At 37.6% G+C, this 23,746-nt stretch overlaps 3 protein-coding genes across 7 annotated transcripts in view; 2 read left to right on the forward strand and 1 right to left on the reverse strand.

The window, feature by feature from the left end:
* The first annotated feature begins 4,639 nt into the window (after positions 1 to 4,639).
* grhl3 (grainyhead-like transcription factor 3) lies at positions 4,640 to 15,040 on the forward strand. The gene is made up of 15 exons (XM_058750021.1): positions 4,640 to 4,740; positions 5,916 to 6,084; positions 6,169 to 6,227; positions 6,823 to 7,027; positions 7,214 to 7,296; positions 7,460 to 7,610; positions 8,031 to 8,142; positions 8,391 to 8,485; positions 9,416 to 9,574; positions 10,564 to 10,645; positions 11,010 to 11,143; positions 11,845 to 11,971; positions 12,069 to 12,154; positions 12,259 to 12,323; positions 13,989 to 15,040. Exons 1-15 carry the CDS (start codon positions 4,724 to 4,726, stop codon positions 14,104 to 14,106), a joined length of 1,662 nt encoding a protein of 553 aa, XP_058606004.1. The 5' UTR covers positions 4,640 to 4,723; the 3' UTR covers positions 14,107 to 15,040.
* A 1,197-nt stretch (positions 15,041 to 16,237) lies between these two features.
* On the forward strand, positions 16,238 to 20,632 carry cldn23l (claudin 23-like). The gene is made up of 2 exons (XM_058749710.1): positions 16,238 to 17,087; positions 18,199 to 20,632. Exon 2 carries the CDS (start codon positions 18,252 to 18,254, stop codon positions 18,915 to 18,917), a length of 666 nt encoding a protein of 221 aa, XP_058605693.1. The 5' UTR covers positions 16,238 to 17,087; positions 18,199 to 18,251; the 3' UTR covers positions 18,918 to 20,632.
* A 275-nt stretch (positions 20,633 to 20,907) lies between these two features.
* The window catches only part of cnksr1 (connector enhancer of kinase suppressor of Ras 1), a 28,936-nt gene continuing 26,097 nt past the window's right edge, over positions 20,908 to 23,746 (reverse strand). For 3 of the 5 annotated variants that reach the window (XM_058749708.1, XM_058749705.1, XM_058749706.1), the window contains 3 exons: positions 23,405 to 23,507; positions 23,084 to 23,262; positions 20,909 to 22,366 (listed from right to left, as the gene is read on the reverse strand). In XM_058749708.1, coding sequence (XP_058605691.1) covers positions 22,043 to 22,366; positions 23,084 to 23,262; positions 23,405 to 23,507 — 606 coding nt within the window. In that variant the 3' untranslated portion in view covers positions 20,909 to 22,042. Of the gene's footprint in view, positions 22,367 to 23,083; positions 23,263 to 23,404; positions 23,508 to 23,746 lie in introns of all 5 variants that reach the window. The other 2 variants (XM_058749707.1, XM_058749709.1) reach the window with 2 other exon arrangements.

Consider the following 23,746-nt stretch of genomic DNA (forward strand, 5'->3'; position numbering starts at 1 on the left):
TGATGCATTGAGGAGGATCCCAAACTCACACTGTAAAAAGCGATCAGTTGACTTTTCTTTTAAAAATTTAGGAAACCCAGGGTTTGCAAAATCGCAGGGTTATTGCGTTTTCCAGTTGGGCTACCAAAATGTATCACTGCCCTGCCCAGAGGGCTAACTTAAATACTGTGGGTCCTTAAAAACCTCTCAATTTACTTGTATAAAATTTACGGCCATAAAAAGTTTTAAATATGTTAAATGGTATAAGAAAAGTCTTAATTATAATTTCAAGATGTCTTACAGTTGGGGATGGAAAGACAAGAACCGCGATACAGCTGGATTAAACTTCAAAAGGCAATGATGTCATCGAATAAATATGAGTTTGGTGTAGGGAATATTAACAAGTCCCGCCCATTTGGAGCTGGCTCCAACCTCCCTTTATACCTATCTCGGAGAAGCCGCTATATTTGCTCCTAAAGCAATGGCTCCTTACTCGATTTTTTGTCTGGAGCCCTGGAGAGGCAGAGTCTCTCAGAAGTAAAGATGGGCAGAGGCTCTACACTCTGTGAAAGAGTGTGTAAAAAGATTGTGGAATACTTTAAAAACAACGTTCCTCAACGTCAAATTGCAAAGGTTTGGCAAATCTCATCATCTACGGTGCATAACATCATCAAAAGATTCAGCGAAACTGGAGAAATCTCTGTGCGTAAGGGGCAAGCCTGAAGACCTTTGTTGGATGTCCATGGTCTTCGGGCCCTCAGACGACACTGCATCACTCATCGGCATGATTCTGTCATTGACATTACTAAATGGGCCCAGGAATACTTCCAGAAACCACTTTCGGTAAACACAATCTGCCGTGCCATCTGCAGATGCCAACTAAAGCTCTATCATGCAAAAAGGAAGCGCCGTCATGTCCTGTGGGCCAAGACTCATTTAAAATGGACTGTTTCAAAGTGGAAAAGTGTTCTATGGTCAGACGAGTCCAAATTTGACATTCTTGTTGGAAATCAACGTGTGAACGCTGTGTTCTCCGGGCTAAAGAGGAGGGAGAGCATCCAGCATGTCATCAGTGTTCAGTTCAAATGCCAGCATCTCTGATGGTATGGGGGTGCATATGTGCATATGGTATGGGTAGCTTGCATGTTTTGGAAGGCACTATGAATGCTGAAAGGTATATAAAGGTTTTAGAGCAACATACGCTCCCCTCCAGACGACGTGTATTTCAGCAGGACAATGCAAAACCACATACTGCAGCTATTACAACAGCATGGCTTTGTAGTAGAAGAGTCCGGGTGCTGAATTGGCCTGCCTGCAGTCCAGATCTTTCACCTATAGAGAACATTTGGCGCATCATAAAACAAAAAATACATCAAAAACGACCACAAACTCTTCAGCAGCTGGAAACCTATATCAGGCAAGAATGAGATCAAATTCTAATACCAAAACTCCAGAAACGTATAACCTCGATGCCCAGACGTCTTCAAACTGTTTTGAAAAGAAGAGGAGATGCTAAACATGGTAAACATGCCCCCGTCCCAACTATTTTGAGACTTGAGGATTTGAGAGTCTTTTAGCTTTCATTTTATTCAAATTTAAAAACGTCCCAACATTTCCAGAATTCGGGTTGTACATTTTAGACTAAATAAAACACATTTGAAAACTTGACAGCATTTTTCACCAAAACCCAATCAAAGATAAGTGAGATTTCACATTTGCATTACATGCATTTACTTAGAAGATAATTTATGCAAAGTAATTTACAAATGAGAATAATGCAAGCAGAGGTGATTCATCCAAGGAGTAAAACAATAAAAATAGAGCTACTGCTCCAAACTTATAAGGTGTGTTTTTCAAGATTGTTTTATCATTCTTCTCATTTAATAGGTAAACCAAGCAGTATTAGTATAAGTATAGTGCTATATAGTGCAGATGAATGTATGACAGACGCAGTGCATTAACAGGTGCACAAAGTGTTTTGTTCTCACAGCTCTAAATGTCATCAGCTCTGCACACTCTGTAAATACACTGAAACAGACTGTTTAACACTGATTTTGGTTATTATATTCAGCTCTGATGATGAACAGTTCATATGGAAAATTAATCTCTGATGATGTGATGCTTAAATATCACACAATCATACAGAAAACAAAAGCCTTAAATTTAGAAAATCTGGGATTCAAAATCTAATTTAAGCCTGCACCTCAAGAATCTTTTCGAATACTGTAACATTTAAAAAAAAATAAACACACTGACATGAATTGAATAAGACATATTTAAGATTGGAATATTTCTAGTGCTAATTAAGTAATTACGTAAATGTGTGACATTGTTCCTGTGGCTCTTTGTACAGACAGTCAGATGTTCTTTGGATCATCTCAAATCACAATTATCATAATTTGCCATGTAAAATACATTTTCAATGAATAGATGCAAAATTAAAAGCATTTTCAGTAGACTTTTGGGCCTCACTTTATATTTTAATTTATGTGTAGTATAAGTAGTAATTATGAGCTTTGTGACATTCACAATATCCTGAGAAATGAATTATCAGATTACTTGGATTAAGTATTTTAAATAGTGAATAGGAATGGTTCATGTTCGTTCAGAAATGAATTAATTTTAAAATGGATTTAAAGCTGTTATGATTTAGAATTTTTTTTCAGGGATTCTGGGATGGAAGAAGTACAATAGAAACACAAGAGCGTGTGATAGGGACCCTCTCATGGCCTCTTGGATGTGGGAACACTTCTTATATTCATTTCCCATCTTTTTCTTTCTCTATATTTGCTTTCTCTTGCATATACCTCAGCAACGGTGCATTTACTCTGGTTTCTGAGTGTTAAGAATGGTTTCTAGGTGTGAAATGATCCCTTTAGAAAAGCTCATTCCCTGCGTTCTCACTTCCAGCAGAACATGACGGCTCTCAACGAGGCTATTCACACTTGCTGCTTTAAGTCTGATATTAGATCTGCTCATAAGATCAATGTAATTCTGTTAAGTCATATGACAATGATTATTTGAATGCAGGAACCAAAATGGCAAAGTTTTTATTTGAGCATTTAAAAACTCAATCATGAAAAGATAATAGAGATGAGATTGTGTACATTTTTATGGTATGTATGATATGCACTGTATGTAGCATAGTTGGCTTTAAACTGCAAATGCAATGTATAACTACACCCTATAACCACATATCATTAAAGTATATGAAAATTGCATTTGTGTCCAGGAACTCTCGCTCATTTACTGTAAACCACTAAAGTGTTATCAGCATTCCTGACTTCCTTCCTTACTTCTTCTAATCTATTTCTTCTGCACATTTTTTTGGTTCAAGTCCAAAATGCCTGAGGGGTCTAATGTGTGTGCGTGTGTGAAACTGTGTGGGTGTGTGTGAAGGCAGGCCGCAGAGCACGCACCCTTTGTGACACAATGCCAGATACCTTGAGGTCTTAAAACTCAACACATAAACACAAGCATGTCTGCTGTATATTAATGCATAAAGATAATATGCAAAGACTGTGCATATCTTATCCAGCTAATTAAACTAAAAAGTATAGAATAATATACTAAAACTTCATTATTCTCATTAAGATAAAGTAAAAAAACAAAACAAAAAAAAAAACATATTTGATATGCATAATTTTTATCTGCAAATCATGCATGTATCCAACAGGGAACATCCTCAGTATGTTTTGGTGAGGTTCTCTCAAAGTTATGAACAAACATTCTTCCATTTTTAAATAGTCTTTAATAATGTTCTCAAAACATTAGCACAAAAACATTATTTATACATTGTTCATATGTTTTTTTTCTTCCTGAAACTCTTTTTAGTTGAATGGTTATCTAACATTTTTAAGTGTTACAACTTGTTTCAGAATAGAGACCATTCAAAAGTAGCGCTTACATAATGTTTCAAAATTGTTTCCTTACCGTTTGCATAAACAAGATTTTTTTAAAAACATATTAAAATGTTTTGAATGTTCAGAAATATGTTTTTTAAATAACTTAATGGGAACATTAGTAAAATTTTCTGAGAACATATTTTTGTTAGCTATTTAGACCTTGTAATAAATGTTTTGAGGAAAACAATATTAATTTAATTTGCAACTTGCATTAAAAATAAATGATAAAAAAATGAGCATTATACACCTATAAACATATATGTTTTGGAAAAGCATGGTATGATATGCAGTGGGAAAATAATTAAATGCAGGTAAATAATTATGACTTCTTGTTTTGTTGTTTTTCAAAATAAAATAAAAAAGTGGGGGAACACCATAAAAACCATGTAGCCAAAACCTCCCTTTTCATTCTGTTAGAGATTGAGAGAATGACACAATTTCATTTGCATGTTAAATCTTTGTTCTTTCACAAGTGCCTTTGGTTTCTGATCCCAAATAAGATGCATTTCACACCTGTGGCTGGAGACTTTCAGTCTTTTATATGAGGTGTTAATGAGTTAACCTCCCCTCACCACCCCCTTCTCCAAAACACACTCACACACATGCTGATGTTTCTCTCCAGCACCGACAGAGTTAAGGGAGGATACACCTGTACTATTACACACCTGTCTCAGGCTGCCAGCCAATCAGAGCAAAGAAGCCAACCTGCTAGGTGGATAAATAGAGAGACGATGTGGATACAAATCACACCGCTTAATTTATCAGGATACAAACACATTTGAGAGAAGAGACAAGATTACAAACTAAGGATTTTATCATCACTGTCTGTCAGGGGAGTCATGACCAAGGAGATTGAGTAAGTGTCATCAATTTTGCATTTATTTGCATTAATTTATAATGCTCTAATTAGGCTGTGTTGAACACAAATACCATTTTGTTACAAAAACTGAATTGCTATAATCGCTTTTCAAATTCTTTTTTAGATTAAGGGTTTAACTTATGATAATATATATATATATATATATATATATTTTGTATCAGCCACTGTCTAGACATTTTCAAATGAGCTGTTAATGTAGGACTAAAAAAATCCATTTAGTTTCATATGATTCATCTGATTTTGTTGTGGGGTGTGCTATAGTTTGCAGTTTCACCGCTGTGAGCTGTCTGTTCCTCTTGAGTAATGTCTTTCTCCTCTTCTCCCACTCTCCCTCTGCTCATGTGTAAACGGGCCCCCACATGAATGAGTACATGAAGATAATTTCTGCTGAAAATTGACACCAGGACCCAAACACGCACACTCTGGCTCTTATTCTTTACAGACAGCCTGGTGTAACTATCCTAGGGGCCCGAGTGCACAAACACAGAAACACATTAGTCTTGTGTTAATGTGTCAGAGGTCGGGGTCTATGTCAACATACAGGTGCCTAGAATTAGAAAATATGGGTATATCTAGAAAAGTCTGCACAGTTTTAAAAATAAATAAATAAACAGAAAATGCTCATTCATTTAGTGTGCGCACAGGTGTCTAAACTGCTCTGTTTGTATTTTAGCTTACCATAGCAGACCACCTCATTGCTAATCCTAGTAGTTAGGGAAAGTCCCAAAACAAATCCAACTGTTTGAGGAATTAGTGATCCTCTTCAAATCCATGTCTTTTGTTTGTGATGCTTGTGTTTAGATAAATTAAGTTCCTACACTTAGGGTTTGCTTCTGACCGTTGATCCATTACAAGAGTTTCTGCCCTTAGGAGCACAGATGAGAAGCACAGATGTTTCTTGACATTTAGTCCTTTTCTTTTATGTTTTGCTGTTTGCGATTGTGGGATTATATAGTTTGAAATCTGGACGAAGAGCATCAGCTCTTGCACCCTTTATTTATTAAAGGCTGTAATTTTGTCACTGAATGTTTTATGTGCACCAGAGGCACATTTCTGTGGCCTTTCAGCAGTTAATCACTTTGCCATATACGTGCAAAATCACATGTTGCAATTCCAGGGAATGCTTGCTAATATTTCCTTCTTTCGCCTAGAGCTCTCATGGTACAACAGAACGAGAGTTTCAACTACTTACGCTATCCAGACAATTACATTATGGACTCTTGGCCTGGCATGGACAGCGGTGACCTCAGCAAGACTAAACCCAGACTGTCTTCAGATGAAGAACTTGCAACTCTAAGCCTCCTCTATGAAGCCTGCAAGGTAACACAAAGATATATTTTAAAAATATAAATATTTAATTTGTATTATATACAGAAATAATATTATAAATGTATTATTTTTAAGACCCCTAAAGAGCAGAAGTTGACATCATGTGCGCGTGAGAGCAGCATGTACATGGAAAGGTAAGTTTGACCACACACTTTTTATGATTTATGAATCAAAATGCTTTTAAAGTAAACATACAGTACGGGAGCATATATTGCAAGTATATAGTATAAAAGAGAAGGCAAGATGAAAAATATGTCATAACAGCAAGTTATCCAGATGTAAAATGTCACATTTTCTCTATCCAGTATATTGGTAGGTTGAGTAATTTAGCTAAAGATTATCTGAGGTCAGAGCTGGTTCAGCTGTTAATCCTCTTCTTCAACCCATCCCAAAAAGACTGAGTCACTACACAGCACCCTTTTGTGCAAGTGAAAAATAGCTGCTTATAGAGCTTGTTGGTCTCCCCGATGTCAAAACCTGCCGAGAAACTCAAACAGTGAAAGAAAAAAAATCAGTGTTAGGTGGCAAACAGCTCCCGCCCTGTGTTTGGCTTTGCTTTTCATGCAAAGAAAGCTCCATAAACAATGCAGAGATTGAACAAAGCTTCTATTGACTTTAACACTTTTCATCATTGTTTAGGCAGCTAACAGTAACCCTGCATGAATAACATTAATGATGGAATACCATAAAAAAAATTGGTCACAATTTGTGCTGTCATTTATCTCTCAGGACAGCGAATAGCTCTTCCCCTGAGCTGGCCACGCTGGAGAACGCTCACATCATGAAGCTGCTTTCTGAAAGCATTTCTTCCAGTCACTCAAAGCAAGCATTACTGAGCACTGACAGCTACACGGGGGACAACTTGTACCCCCTCCTGCACCAAACACAGAAATCATGGCCATCTGACCAACCCTTTCTGGAGACGACCCCTGAGGTTTGCAGAACATTTTAAAACACATTTAAAATATAAAATATAGAAATGTCATTTTTTTGTTGTTGTAGTTTTTGAGCCATACCAACAGATCCTAAAAAATATGCCATGAATGACCGAAACAGGTGCTTTGTCCTCTATAATTACCATCAATTTATGACACTTCTGTTTGTTTTCTTCAAAAAACAGCCTCTAGCCTACAGCACGTTTGTGGGACAAACAAGCCCCGTATACTCAGAGTCCTACTCCAACTCTCCTCCAGATAGATACAGGTGAGACTGTCTGAGCCTTCACAAATCAGCTACTCTTTTCCCTTTATAAAATATAACTTAGTCATTTGGTGACTTTACACAAGCTATAAAAATCAATAGATGCTAATATGTAAAATACTGAGTAATGCCATTGCACAAAGATTAATTTGACTGTTTTTCACAGGAATGACTTCCAGTTTGTTCTTGGTTCCCCACAAGCTTCCCAGCACAAAACAACAGAAATACCCATGGTGTACCTCAACAAGGGGCAGTTTTACCCCATCACACTGCAGGGAGTGGACAGCACTGCTGGGGTGTCATGCAGCAAAGTAAAAGTAAGTTATACTTTCATAGACCCAAATAATGGAAATAAAGGACAAAATTCATTCTTGCCATATATTTGCTCCAAAGAGAAAAAGTTGCTAGTTACGTCCTTTGAGAAATTTCAACATTTTGTCATTTAGTAACCATGACGTGCAACAACAAAGAAGCTTTGGGGGAAATTTCCTAAAACTTCCAAACTCATGGATATTCTTGCATATTCTAGGTGTGACAGATTGGCTGTTTTGTTAGCGCATACACTGCTATGGTCAGTGACAAAGCAAAGAGAAAGAGCATTAGTGTGGTGACATACAACATCGCATGGTAAACGACAAAAAGACTAGCATTTGTCCGACAGGGAGTCACCACTCTCTAAAAAACACGAAGTAACAGGGTCTGATAATGCTCCTTTTTTCGTCCTTTATTTCTCTCAGACGGTGATCATGGCTGTGTTTGAGAATGACAAGAGTCCTGAGATGCAGCTGAAATACTGGAACCACTGGCACGCTCGACAGCCTACCGTTAAACAGAGAGTCATTGATATCGGTGTGTTCCTCACTATCACTCTATGTTTTTTAAGCATGAACATCAGGTATATAATCATAATTATAATTCATTAATTCTGGAAAACAAGACAACACTGATTATGAAAATGAAGAATGTTTTTATTATATACCGGCAACTATGGCCGCACCCATCATTAGATTTAAAGTCAGATGTCATTTGGTTTTGATTGATGTGTGTTTCATATCATACCATTTATATAAATAAATTCTCCTTTTTGACTCTCTCAGCTGACTACAAGGAAGTTTTCAGTGGAGTGAGTAACGTGGAAGAGGTGGCTTTCAACGCACTGTCCTTTATCTGGAACACCAATGAAGAAGCAAAGGTACAAGCACAAACACACAGACCCACCTGTCACTTGTTTTTGTTAAGTGATGGGTTGAAGGGAGAATCATTTAGAGGAGTGTCAGAGAGCAGTGGTATCTACGGTATGCGGCCTCCTCAGGCACCTGTCATCATAGGGAATAAAAAAGAAAGAAAGAAAGAAAGAAAGAGGGAGGGAAGGAAGCAAGGAAGGAGAGAAAGCGAAATAGGGCATATTTCAGCATGCCCCCAGGGTAGTGATGGGTGGGACAACGAAACTCACAGCAGGTGGAGCAGAGACAGAAAGAAAGAATACAATCACTGTAACGCACTTTTATTGATTCGATAAAATATCAACAACAGCAATGTTACAAGACATATTTAAGAGTTACTTATTTTTTAGCTAATAATCGGAATAAATAATTCTTCCACCAAGTAAAATAATTAATTAGTCTAGCATCTAACAATGTTTGGTTGCCAAGCAATATAGCAACAATACATCTTATAAATCAGAATTTTAATTCAAATATTCTAACTGTTATTCAACCTTGTTGTGCTAAATGAATCAGTAGCTATGAGGAACGAGGAAGAAATGTTTGGAAATCAGCACCTGTTCACTCATTTATTCATTAATCATCATATTATTTAGGTGATTGTTTTTTATTGTTGTTTTACTTCCAGTTCCAACATGTTGGATCTCGCCATGTTGTTCTTCATATGGACACTCCTTTTCTTTTGAAATGATTTGGAATTATTGAACAATCATTTGTACCATATTTGCAGATGACGCATCTAATGTGTCTCATCCCTGACCCTTCCTTTTGTTTGAGACGGTTTTTTTTCTATATGAAATATACTACTGTGTCATCTAGTTAAATAACAAATCCAGCTTTGCTGTTTTCCAAAATGCTTTCTGGAGATTTCATGTATCATGTATTCATGTGTTTCACAGGTGCACATTGGCATCAATTCTCTGAGCACTGACTTCTCCTCGCAGAAGGGGGTCAAAGGTCTTCCTCTAAATCTTCAGATTGACACGTATGATTTCAGCTCAGGGAACAACCGCCTCATTCACAGAGCTGTTTGTCAGATCAAGATCTTCTGCGATAAGGTGAGCCAGTGCCTGACAATTAAAAAAAAAAAAAAAAAGTATATATTTAAAAAATCCATATTAAAATATATATTTAAATAAATATATATATTTTACATTTATAATAATATAATTCTATTTTATTATCTTTATAAATTTGTTGTAAGAAGCAAAACCCAAAAGAGAATCTTATAACAGCATGAAAAGATGCAGACACGCATTTTAAGGCTTAATTAAATCTAAAACATGGATCAGAAACATTAAGTTTCATTATCAGGGTGTGCAGTGGAACTCTGTCGCTAATTTGGCTCATCTTGGACTGCGTCATAAACTGTTAAACAAAACATAGTCCTGACTCACTATTACCATGACCTACTAATTTATTTACTTGAAAAGTGTCTGACCTCCGATCTTTTACTGGCACATTTTCAATTACGTGATAACTGTTTTCACTGAAGCAGAAAAAAATAGACACTGAAGTATTTGTGCATTTTTTCTTTCAGTCTGTCTATCTCTTTTTCGGTGTCACTGTCTGGCACCTCTATCTTCTGATTCCTATTGATCCCTTTTGTTGAGCTGATCAGATAATGATCAGATGTCACCAGACCGCCTTATCTCCCTCATCTCCTTAAAGCCCGTTTGTGTGTTCCACGGTGGCCATAGTTATTAGCTTTTTGACAGTGTGTGGGGGAAATGCATGATGGGAAGGTTAGATTTAACACACGTCTGACTGGTTTAGCAGCAGCAGGTGAACTGAGCGCATTACTGCATTGCTGTGGTTTCTCTTGCTGGATCAAATGCATATTTACTACACAGCTGGCATCTAAACTAGACATGAACTCTGAGTTGTTTACAAGAATGGTTTTCAATAGACAAAAGTTCTAAAGCATAGTTTTAGGAGTTTAAAAACTCTTTTGCACTGTTAATTATTGGTTAATTAAGTGTTTTATAAGCCGTTCTAATATGCCAGAGCAGTTTCTAAATGTTTTATTGTCCTTGAATGCTTGCAGGGAGCAGAGAGGAAGATGAGAGATGAGGAGAGGAAGAGAAGCAAGAGGAGACCCAAGAATGTTGCAGACTCCAGCAACAACAGTGAGTGCCGTTCACACATATAATTACAACCTGAGACTGTCAGATAACACCCATTACCACCTTAACAAAAGCATAAAAAAAACCCAGTACATATCTTCCACATCTGGTGTCCATGTTCTGACCCAACAAGCCACTGAAAAGCTTTACGGCTACTTAGAATTTCCTCCTAATTTGGCACAAGTCAAAACCAAAACTAGCTTTCAAGCACATATTTTCAACAAAGTGTAAAAGAGGGCTCTCAAACTCAAATTACCTGCGGGCCACTAGCCAAACTGTGTTTTCCACCAAAGTCTGGTTTTCGATATAGTCATGCCTTCATTAATTGCTTTGAGTGTTATATTAAAGCTGTTTTTCTTCTCCTCAGGTTGTAAACAGGCCCTAGTTTCCAGCTCTGTTGGAAAGGATTCAACCTACTTTAAAACTCTAGACGATCACGTCACACAACCTGTCTTATTCATCCCAGAGATGCACTTCAGCACCATGCAGCGCTGTGGCCTGGTACGTCTGTCTTTCACACACACACATACACACACGCTCTTCCCTATATCCTAGGATATGCGGCTTACCGCAGCATTGTTGAATCATGTTCACCAACACCCCGAGGGCTGAGTGTATGGGAGCGAGAGAGGAAAAGTGTGGGAAAAAATGCGGTGGGAAAGAAGTGGGCTTGGAAAAGAATAAGAGAACGTGATCTCGAGATCAGACATGCTAACTGGTGCGCTCCTGAGTTTACATGACAGCGAGCGAAACTCACCTGAGGAGGGGACGGCCAGGCTGACTGACACAGGGATTAACCCGTGGGAGCTCAAACACACGCACACACACTTCTGAAGGTGTTGAAGAGATGCTTTTCAGCTGTGTTTACACAGCCTAAGAGAGGAGGGATGGAGGCTGTTCCGACAGGCCTTTTTCCCACAGTCCAGACTAGCGCAATTCTCACTTGTTAGATTTCGACATCATTTCATAACATCAGGCCTTTTTAGTCACAGCCCATATTAGTGACTTTAGCATATTAGTGAAGGATTAAGAAGTCATGCGATCATCCAACGTTTTTTTCTGCATTGTCGCACCTCTTAGTGTTCAAGATGTCACTGTGATAAAGTTGTTATCATCGTAATCATCAGCGTGCGAACACGCAAGAGACAGGAAGCTAAGCAACATTTTAACAACCTTGATTTTATCTGTTTGTTATTGTCCAGGTGCCCCCTGTCAGCCAGGAGGAAAGCGACAGGACACCGCTGAAACGTATCAACTGCTACACAGACGGCGGCGACCAGAACAGCACCCCGCCGAGCAAACAAGCCCGCCGAGATGAGCAACAGAGAGGTATGGAAGATTAATTTAGAAATGTAGAAGCCTGGGAACATATCAATTTCAACAAATCACAGTCGCAGTGTTTTAATGCTATATTCTTTATTCTCAGTTCTCCTGTACGTCAGGCGAGAGACTGAGGAAGTATTCGATGCCCTCATGTTGAACACGCCAACCCTTAAGGGCCTGAGAGAAGCGGTGAGTCTTCAACTTCTCTTTCCGTTACACATATTTGCGAAGATCTCACCTCGAAGAGGAATTGTACCTAAAATGTGACTCATGTCCCCTTTCTGCCTTCTCAGATTTCAGAAAAGTACGGTATGCAAGAAGACACCATTGGGAAAATCTTCAAGAAGTGCAAAAGAGGGTGAGTGAGATATTTCCAAGCTAAACTCCATTGGGTGAAAACGTTTGGGGAGCCATGACGAAGTCACGAACACAGATAGAGGGATGTCGAAATGCTCTTTCACGGAGACGAACGACTGTTAAACCCTTTTCTTATAATCTGAGCTCTATCTCAACAAGCTGCCAGGAAGCAAAGTCGACAGACCGGGTTGACAGGAGATCTATAGTGTTTGGAATGTGATGATTGCTGCTCCCCTTCAAAAAAAAAGAAAAAAAAAGAGAGTGCATTAAAAGCAAAACAAAAGAAGGAAGACAAGATGATTTCAACATTGGTAGACTCATCTGACTGTGCTGTATTTTATTTTATTTTTTTGTGGTTTATGAAGCTCAGATAGAAACAGAATAGATGAGGGCTGTGATAGGAAGTCTGGCGTCTACATGCAACCTAAAGTGCCGGGCTCTAGAAAAACACCATTTATCTCTTTGGTTGGTGATCACCCATGACACCATGTAGACATTTGCGCTTACCTGTTCACTCATCCATTTCAGAACATGTATGGGAATAACTCACCTCAGTCCATCATAAAGTATAAGGCATTAAAGCAAAGCATATAATTGTATGACCATATTTTACATCCTGATGGAGCGTTTAAGGAGCGTTTGACCTACATAGGTCAGAGAAACATGTCCAGAACTCTATTAAAGGCGTTTTATCTTAATCATCCTAGCCTAGAGCTGTGTAACTTGGAGCTCAACTTTCCTCAGGCCGTTAGCTGATGATATGGCTGAGGGATAGGGACAGGTCGGGCCGCATTCTCGCTCATTCTCTCGCCCCAATCTTTAATCAGACTCCCTCCACCCTCAGGGCTGGGAGAGCTGGCATGACCTCGCTGTTAGTCTGTCACCCGCACACCGTATACATGTCGGCCGGTAGAGACGACTGTTGTGCCAAATAATTGTTTGCGTAAGTCATGAGATAAGGATTTGTGTTTTTAAGGATCTAAATCAGGGTCTGCCCTTAGGGAAGGAATGATGAATGCTTTAGAAGATTGTACAGGAATGCTTAAAGTTTCTTTCAGCAGTTGCTAGGGCACAGTTCATCTGTACATCAGTCAGTGTCACTCAACAGCTCAACATAGTCATAATGACTAAAACAAATAATCATGTAGTAATGCGCAAATGTCAATGAGCTGTATTGTTTTTGTGCAGATGAGAAGCAACTTTAGAGTCATGTGTGTTTGGTTCTATAGTTACATGATATAATGTTACTCAATCAGATGTTATTCAATTTTGGAGTTTTTATAATGTTTTGGTGTTTACAAATATGAATATACTTCATTTTGCCTGCTCATTTCCCATACTTTTACATTTAGATTACCTTTGCTGTAATCTTATGCACAATTAAAGTTAATCTTTAATAATAATTTAAAAATGTTTCTTTAATATTTCTCAAAATAAATATCCATTTTTCAATCTGTACATTATACCGTTGTGATGCCTAAATTTACTTATAGAATTTCAAATGCTTTTAATTTTTTTAGAGTTTTATTATTTTTGAATTTATTAAAATAGTTTAGTATTTGAATATAACCAATTTGTTGGTTATCAGAGCAATGTATAAATATAAAGTATGGGCCAGATTTTTAACAAGCATTTCTATAACTCATTCTTTCTCTCTTATGAACAGGATCTTTGTGAACATGGATGACAACATCATCGAGCATTACAGCAACCACTCTGCCTTCCTCATCGAGATCACTGAAGTCATGATCAACCACTTCCAGATCACACTTATGGAGTTATAAATGACAACATCAACTAGTGACACCATACCTGGTAGCTGGTAGCTTCTTTCTGCTCTTTCCATCCAAAAGCATGACTATGAGCCAGATTCTGCAGTCGCTATGGAAACAGCTCACCTGCCACTTCCAACTTTTTCAGTTTTAACAAGACATATCAACAATGAACAGTGTAAATACCATTTTCCACTTTTGTACCTTTTTTATTATTTTATCTACAATAATTTTATAACACGAGCAATTATGATCAACAAGGTACATGTTCTGTAAATATTAACTGTAAATAGACATAATTATCATAATGTTGTGTGTTGACGTGATTTTAAAAGAGTTATATGTTATTATTTCAATGATAAACTTGCCTTTTTGGACGCTGCCTCTTTGCTGCTTATAGTAGGCCCATCATTTCTAGGACAGGATCTGAGGCGTTTGTATCTCTTTATGCTCCGATGGTGGTTCGCATGTTTATTAATCTTGCCGCGTGTTACTTCAGCATACTTCCAGTCAGGGTGCTGTAACTATCAGCCTTTTAGTTTCACATCTGGAACACTCCACAAACACAAACGAGTGTTTCAGACCTTTAAGTCGCACATTTCCACCCTCAAAGAGCCGCGTATCTGCCAGTGTTTCGATCACCACATTTTGAAAACTGGCTCCACACATTTCGAATCTGTGTGGCTGTAATGGTTGTCAGGACAACCAGCCTTTTTGTCCTCTGCCATTTAGACAAGAAAGTTCGGACGAACCACTGCAATGTCGAACTTGCCCAAATGCCAGATTAAATAACAGTGATTTTTCATTTTGTGGATTTTGCATCACAAAACTTGTACATTTCAAATGCTTTGTATTGCTTTCAAACAACATTGACATACTAAAGCTGTGTTTTCCTTTTTTACTGCCTCTGCTTTTATATGGAAAATAAAATCCAAAATCCATAACATTTTCAAGTGTTTTGTCATTGTTTAAAGACATTTCCTTGTGGAAATCATTTGCAGCTGTTAAACTGTGTGGCCCACAACTTAGTAGGTCACACACAAACTGTGATTGATGAAGTCAGAAATATTAAAAATAAAGTGCAATTACTCATATTTAAGTTCATTAATGGGTATAACCCTCACAAAAACATGGATTTATTATAGTAAAATAATAAATGTTTTGTATTGATCACTATTTGAACAACCAGAGTTTTAAACTAGGTTAGTGTAGCAAAACCATGGTTAATTTGTGGTTACCATGTTTTAAATAGGCTATAGTAACCATGTTTTGTTTTTTTATTTGTAGGCTAGTAAAACCATAGTTAATTTTTTGTAAGGGAATTTACACTTTGCCTACCTGTTTCACATGATGTGTGTCGCAGATCACCGAATTTCCCGCGCTGCACGCGAGCTTCTCTGTGTGTTCTGATTCAAGCATTTGATTCTTATGAATCTTTTAACGAATTGCCCCAAAGACATAAGAGTTATCTGTTCGAATCAGTCTGACGAATGCTTCATTGAACTAACACACCGAAACCGCCACTAAACATGCATGCCTCATCGAATTGATTCCGTGGGTCAATATTTTAATAATTAGCTATAGGCTGTTCTTTCTGTACCACCAAGAAAGCAAAAAATATTTTGTTTATAATTAGCGACATTTAATTTTGTCACTTGACTATAAATGGCTCTCATCTCAATACATTTAATGAATGTCTGTTTTCCTTAATTGTCATTCATTTGAATATCAGCATTTGAGAGATTTAGTCAGTCGACACTTTTACAGCTAATTTGCCTGTGTTTCTCTTGAAAATAGAGATCTATGGCATTGTATTAAGCCTGTGTTGAATATCAAAAGTTTCAGTTTCAATGTTTGTAAATGTTTGAAGTAAAAAAAAAGAAAAAAACTTAAAAAATACTAGATGTGCATTTCAGACATCTTCAGTATGTAGCCTACTTCAATCATTTTCAGTCATATCTACAAAATAGGCTATGTCATAAAACATATGACCTTTTAGATAAAATATTTTCAAATAAATATACTTTTTAGATGAATCTCTTTTATTGGGATTCTGCTTTGTCATTGGTTGTTCAATTATTAAACTAAGTTGTCAAAAAAATTTAATGCAATAGTTTATCGAGTATTTTATTTAAATGTAAATAAATAAGAATTATATCAAAAGGCATCAATTCTGTAAAAGTTTTCTTGTCCCAGGTAGGGGACCATATCACTCCACATTTTGTGCTATGACAACTAAATTAGCAAATTAGCATTACCATTATGCCCATGCTAAACTTAAATCTAATTATGTTATTCTTAAGAGGGCATCTTACCCTATACTTCACAGACATGTCTTTCTTCATGTTTATCTTCTTTTTTATAGCACCATATGCCTTGTGGTAATGCAATGAAATTGATCAGTACGCCTAACCAATGTAATTATATGACAAGGACAATAAAAATGAAAACAACAACAACAACAACAACAACAACAAAAACATGCACTTTTTCCTCTATAATACAAAAATCTTGTTCAGTTTTTTTGCCATCACCACGGCACCATTATTTACATTTAGGTTTTAAATGCCATAATAAAGACCGAAGAGTATCAAAGACATAAGTACATATGTCTGTTCAGGAGTGAGTATATTTGTGCAGCTAATGTTTGGAGGTCAATACTCATGTACATCTACTGATTGACTACATGGCCAAGAAGAATACATATGATAGAAGGCAGACTTTTTTAATTCATCTTCTTTTTCTTTCATCAGATCGCCAGGTTCAGCAGGCAGTCTGCATATTGCAGTCAGCACACGTCGGACTTGCTGTTTGTTCTGTGTGTGTGCGTGTGTGTCTCTGTTTGAAAGAAGGACGGGGGTGTATGGAAAGCTCATACACAAGACTAGAGAGAATCAGAGAGTGAGGGAAAGAGAAAGGACAGAAAGCAGAAGGATCCATCTCAGAATTAACAAAGAGAACAACTGAATGATCATTCATTCTTCTGCAGAGAGGTGAGTGCATGACATCTCTGTTATGTGGGATTCAAATAGAGAAGCAGATGACTTTAACATCTCTGGGCGAACGCAAAAACCAGGTCAGGAGAGCAGGTCAGTGCACATGTCTTGCATCTTTGTCTGAGGGGTCAGTGTGGCTAGTTTGCATATGCCACATCCTGTTGATTCTTTTCATGATGGAATGAGCTTTTCGTCTTTTTCAGTCAAAGCTTGACTACTGTGGTTCCAATCTCACTGTAATGCTGTTTTTCCAGATATTTAATAACTAGTGTGGTTTGAAGACAGACGTCAAAATGTCAGTGTGAGGAGCCGCATTTTGTTGGTGTGGCAGATTCTGTTGTTTTCATTAACGTATAGGTGCCAGTGCGCCCTTTTAAATGTTTGTTTTTGGGTTGCCATGCAACAAAAGTGAGTGGAACAGGAAATTGATGTGATGATAAATGCGGCTGTACTTTAAGAGCATGCAGTGATTGACCAAACTGTTGAAACGTATGCCCACACGCCTCTCACAGATACCTTTGAAGGTGATATTGTCAACCAATTAGATGATGAAAACACTCCACAGACTTGTTAAAAAATATTGGGTTCATGCATTAAAAATAGCTGCTTTTTATAGCATCACATCATTCGCAGAGTCTATTTTGTCCTTGTCTCCTGGAACAGACATCAGCTCGCTCTCTCAGCTCCCAGACGTCTGGCTTCCCGTCTACGTATAATATCCGTAGGACTGTTTTAAAACGTATCCCGTTCACACTATCAGCGACAACACAACCACATAATTGCGTCAAAAGATGATGTTCAGAGACTAGCACCTGTGGCTGATAGTGCTAGAACCATTTCAGATGTACCACAAAATATGCAACAGTCCAGGTTACTGTCTCTTAGCAACAGCGGGCCATTCACCTCCACTGTGCTGGTTGCCAGGAATGACGATGTTTCTTAGAGCTCAAAGGAGAGAGTCATCGGCTAACAAGACATGCATATACGCACTCTTCCTCTTTTAGATCTAACACACTGCGAAGGGTGTCTGAGGGGATTTAAATGAAAGAATCTTCTAGAATCTGTGCGAGTGGAATGAGTTTAACTGAAATTTTACTCTTTTCACCAGGTCTTTGCCGGTGGTTTCAAGCATAACGTCGTCCTGAAGAGCTACAAGTCGTGATGCACACTCCAGTGTCCATGCTGATGGGGGTGGTGTTCGCTCCCTTGGGCCTTGTGCTGGTGTTCACTGCAGCGATCACGCCGCAGTGGAGGGAGGGACAGGCACGGTTGGGGCGTGCCGGAGCAACGGAGTTCCTCCTTCTTCGTTCGGATGGCCTATGGGAAAGCTGCCTGCAGGTGGTGCACTCTGAAGTCAAAGAGTGCTGGCCCGTGTCGGGGTCCTACCAGCGGGATGCTCGGGTTCGAATGGTCCAGGGGATGGTGCTGTCGTCGCTTTTCCTGTGCGGCGCTGGAATTGTCCTTGCCAGCGTGGGCGTCCGCTGCTGGACCGATATCCCGCTTAGAAGCGTAGCGGCAGCTGGTGGCCTGTTGGTGGCATTGGCAGGTGTGCTCAGTCTGGCTGCATTAGGAGTGTACACTCATAATCTTTCCAAGCTGGGGATCGAAGTGGATTCAACCCTATCAGAGACGCAAGGACTCAACGTACACAAGCCACCCCGACTAACGTTACACCCGGCCGGGTCACTCTATTTCGGGTGGGTGGGAGCTTGGGTACAGGTGCTGGGAGGGGCTGCGCTGCTTTTTGGGTTCAAAAGCATGAAGTGTTCATCCTGCCATAAGCAGAGACTCAAAGACAGTGCAGAAATGTATGAGGTGAACTGTTAGATTAAGCAAACGTTCCTGGGAGGTAAAGAGACTCTTATGGTGTTTAAACACATTGAGTTGGCACATTACTCAATGTAGTGCAACTGGTAGTGTTTATGAATTGGACAAATAAGAAATGGGAAAACAAACATGTGATGTTTCTAACGAGAAACTGCTAACAGAAGCCTTAAGGCTTGTTCACACCAAGAACTACACTATAAAGATTACTATAACAATAACTCTATATTAGCATACATACCAACAAACCATGACGTTGTTTATTATAGTTGTACACTGCAGTTATGTCGTCTGCCACTTTAAATGCTCAACTTCTTCAAAGCCAGGTTAATTCTGATTGTCAATGTTTTTGTCATCAATCTTTCTGAAAGCAATTTCAATGGCATTGTTATTATCGTTATTGCTGTGGTTAAAACCAGTTTTAAAACTTTATATAGTTATTGTCCTTGGTGTGAACAGGAGGTCAGTTCACACAGAACGCGTTTTTGCTTTCTTCAGTGCTTTATCATTTTTTCTGTATTCTATGATTCTATTTATTTTTTTATTTAATTACTGTTTTGTTTTTGGTTTTGACAACTTTTAAAACCACTACTGTCGCATTCCTTTTTACTCCCATGCCACACGCTTCATTTAAACACAAAGATGTGTTCTGTGTTCTGTCAGCTGATAAGACATAGATTGTATCCTGTGAGTTGTCTGTTTCGTGGCAGATTTTACCGTTGATCATGACAGTACTGTATTATTCTTTCCAAAGCTGTTGTGAAATGAAAGCAATGTACTGGTGTCACAAGGCTGTTGGCATTTGTGGTTTTTACCACTAGTGCATGAAATATTTGTCATATCATTTATTTTAAAGGAGTCATCGGATGCCCATTTTCCACAAGTTGATATCATTCTTTAGGGTCTTAATGAAAAGTCTATAACATACTTTGGTTAAAATTTCTCAATGGTAGTGTAAAAAACATTTTTTTTACCCTGTCAAAATCAGCTCTGTTTTCAGCAAGCCATTCTAGTCCATGTTGCTTTAAATGCTAATGAGCTCTGACCCCGCCTCTCTCTTCCGTGGGGTGACGAGCAGACTGTAAACTTTAGCCCCGAAATTGGCTAACTAGCACGTTATTAGAAAAGGCGATTTGCAAAGATTCATAAAAAACCTTTATACTCACTTCTTCTGTAGATGAAGTTGGATCAAGAATGATTCGCGCGAACATAGACGCATTTAGGCAGATCGGGGAACGTTAATCCTCTGCGTCTTCAGCGGCTCAGATGTCGGGAGTAAATGACGACTGCTATATTCATTACTACATCCAACAACAAAACACGCTTAATCGGAGACATGTTGTCTTCCCCTGCACTGGAGTCGACACAATGGCGGACAGCTCACAGCTCACTCAGGGCGGGTCTAAGGTAAGATGGTCTTGTCAATCAACTATCGTGGGAGCGGCCTGTGCAGAACTACTTCATTCTGACAGGAATCTCAGAACATCCTGATTTGAGAAAGGGGGTTTTAAAAACACTGGGTGGATTTTTATCATTATAGGATAGATGTGTACACACACTTCCAACACACATTTATGTTCAAACAACTTGTAAAGTGAATTTTGCATCCAATGGCCCCTTTAAGCCTATAGCTGGTAAACAGCTATATATTTACTTGTAATATATTGATCTGTAAGTAATTACTGTCTTTACTTGATAAATCTTTACATTGTAAATATGTGTAGTTATTGACTATAATACTATATGTGTTAGACTACTGATTAAATGTTTCAAAGCATTTATTTGCTGCCCATGTCATGTGAAAAGACTCTGTGTAATATTTCAGTCATCACACCTGTAAAAACTATCTATTGGCTTGTCATGCTAACTCATCAGGTCATGAGTTTAAATTTAAAAAAATATATATATTTTTTTTTGAGACAATCAAATATTCTACTTGAAAATCTATTTATTTATTTTTTTTCCAAAAAAATATTTAATAGGTATTTAAACCAAATTCAGTGGAACAGGTGTGGTTAGATTGGCTTTGGCTCTGCATAAACATGCAGTAATTGTACACTTTGTATAAACATGGCAAATGACAAATTTCATTCAAATCTCATGTTTCTATTTCTTCTTTCGTTTTTCATAACTCTGTTTACACCTTGTGTGTATATACCAAAAATTAACAATAACATCAAATAAATGATTACATTTTGGGACTTTTTCCTTTCTCTACAGGAGCATGAAGACACAAAAACACCCAAGTCATTTAACACTCACTGCTCTCTTTCTAGAGATGAGTTTGTCGGTTTAGGACAAAAATGTCTTACTTTATAACCAGTTTTTGTCTTGGATAAAAAAAACAAAAAAAACAAACACTATTTGGCTGGTGCCATTTTAAAATAAAATAAAAAGAGAGTAAAGCTTCAGAAGCAATAATATCTATCTATATATATAAACATAGCCATTTTATGCATGATTATACACTGCTGGTGTAAAAACACTAAAAGACTCAAAGGAACAGGTGACTGGAGTGTGAAACACGTCATGACCAAAACACATGGCGCCACTGTGTGGCAATTCTGGGGAAATGACCATTGCTGGGCATTTAATACAAACTATGCACAATGAGGTATATTTTTTCCCCGTAGGAAATATAGTTATAACTTGTTGTCAGGATCTGAATTTTCTACATAATAAAAAGAATACATTCTTATAAAAGCAATACTCTCTTGTTTATCATGTCTGAACATACCAGAAGCATTCACAAAATATTTCTGACGTATTTAGGGAAACCTTACACACATACCTGACGTAAAAACAAATGTGCATCATATTAATATAATTAATCTAAAATATATATTTTAAAATTACATACATCAGTATATAATCAACATCCTTTAGCAAGTGCCTAAAGTTAGATTTGTTCTTTTGCCAGCATCAGGCAGTTCATCATAAATTCAGTGATAGTTTTTAGTGAATGAACAGCAGAAGTATGAAGTAGTTTTGAAAAGCTCCAGATGATAGATCTTACTTCTGGTAAAACAGCCAGTGCTCTGTCCCAGATGGCTGCAAGTCAGATCCAAATATTTATCCCAGTGTTGCACTTTCATTTCTTTTAACAGAGTACAGGAAAGAAACGGTTGTCATATGTAAAAATAGTTCTCTGTAGTTTGGTCTGTGACTGTGGTATGTGTTTGCATCGGCACCTGTGCCTCTGTAGAAGTGGAGCCTCTGTCATCAGCTGTCTCTGCATCTACCAACTGTTCTCCATCACTCAGATTCAGTGTGCTTGCTTCGTCTTTGGCCTTGGACACCGTGTCCATGCTTGGCGAGTCTGTCTGTTTGTACTGTCTCTCAATGTCCTGCAGCAGCTCTTCATTTAACTTCTTCCACTGACGGAACTTCTCCGGTGAGAACTCAGAGTCCTCCAGCATCTTGTTAATCAGGTGAAGCTCTGCTTCCTTCGCCTGGAAAACACCAGCAGCCAATGAGAAATGAAGAGACCGCTGTGTGCATGACCTACTCTACCTGGCTTCCATACACTACCAGTCAAAAGTTTTAATGTTTTTGATAAAGGTCTCTAATGTTCAGAAAGGCTGCATTTATTTGATTAAAACCACAGTAAAAACATTAATATTCTGAAACTGCATTACAATTTAATCACATGATCCTTCAGAAATCATTCTAATATGCTGATTTGGTGCTCAATTATTAATAAACGTTCTTATTATTAACAATATTGAAAATATTTTTTGGAAAAAGTTTTTTTTTCAGAACAGAATTCTTTTGTAACATTTTAAATGTCTATTTAATGCAGTCTTAATAACAATACAAATTTATTTTCTTTTCAACTTACTTTCAACTATCTGTTTCAACATGAATAAAAATGATTTCTGAAGGATAATGAGATTTTAAAATATATTAAACTAGAAAACAGTAAATTGTACTCATATTTCACTATATAACGGGTTTTACTGTATTTTTGATCAAATTGGTGCAGTCTTGGTGAGCATAAGAGACTTCTTTTAAAAACATTAACAATTAATATTAATTTGCCCAAACTTTTGACTGGTACTATACTTTAAACTGTCCATCTATCATGATTGACATGAGTAGGAAATAATAATAATAATAATTATAATAGTTTATGTTGGGTTGTTAGTGTGTGAAAATGCATGTCTTACCTTAAGTGTGCTCTGGAAGGCACGGAGTGTGTGTATCTTCTCGTTGATAACAGGGTTTTTGTTGCGTTTGATGAAGGATTTACGTAGCTGGTCGTGAGTCGTTGGCTGATTCTGACCAATCAGAGACACTCCTCCTTTCTTTAGGCTATGAAACATTTCATCCATCTCATCTACTTTTCCTGAGAGACATATAGAGATTTTGCTTGTTTAGTGAAAGTATTGTTTTTTTATTAAAGAACTTGTTTTAGCTTTGAAAGGGCTATAAGGATTTAAAGATACAAGATATAAAAGAGGCTGATAAAATTTACAATGATCCTTTACCTGCAATTTTACTGCCCCCTGCTTGTGAAATGGTTATTGGTTCTGACACCCTGTTCTGCTTTCCCTTTGTTCGAGGAAGTGTGTTTGATTGTGTTTGAGTTTTCTATGACAAAATAAAGAAGAAACTCTTAAACATTTTATGCTCAATAGTAAATGTACACAGTCAATTTCCACATTTGCATTTGGATAATGGAAAAAATTATGATTCTGTTTATTGTAAAATTATATATTTATTACAGATGATCCAAGCAGTTCTTTTCCACAAAATAAAGGTGAAGTGGCAATATTCTATACTACATTTGAAACGTTTATTACTTCTATTCAGCAAGGACCCATTAAATT

This window comes from Onychostoma macrolepis, chromosome 17, assembly GCF_012432095.1.
Source record: "Onychostoma macrolepis isolate SWU-2019 chromosome 17, ASM1243209v1, whole genome shotgun sequence".
Classification (NCBI taxonomy): domain Eukaryota; kingdom Metazoa; phylum Chordata; class Actinopteri; order Cypriniformes; family Cyprinidae; genus Onychostoma; species Onychostoma macrolepis.

What these genes read in the sequence shown, in the direction of transcription:
- grhl3 (XM_058750021.1), top strand. An exon ending in TGCAGACTCCAGCAACAACA is followed by an intron (nt 10,646 to 11,009) that starts GTGAGTGCCGTT and finishes TCTTCTCCTCAG; the next exon opens with GTTGTAAACAGGCCCTAGTT. An exon ending in TTCAAGAAGTGCAAAAGAGG is followed by an intron (nt 12,324 to 13,988) that starts GTGAGTGAGATA and finishes TCTTATGAACAG; the next exon opens with GATCTTTGTGAACATGGATG.
- cldn23l (XM_058749710.1), top strand. Translation starts at nt 18,252, where the DNA reads ATGCACACTCCAGTGTCCATGCTGATGGGGGTGGTGTTCGCTCCCTTG.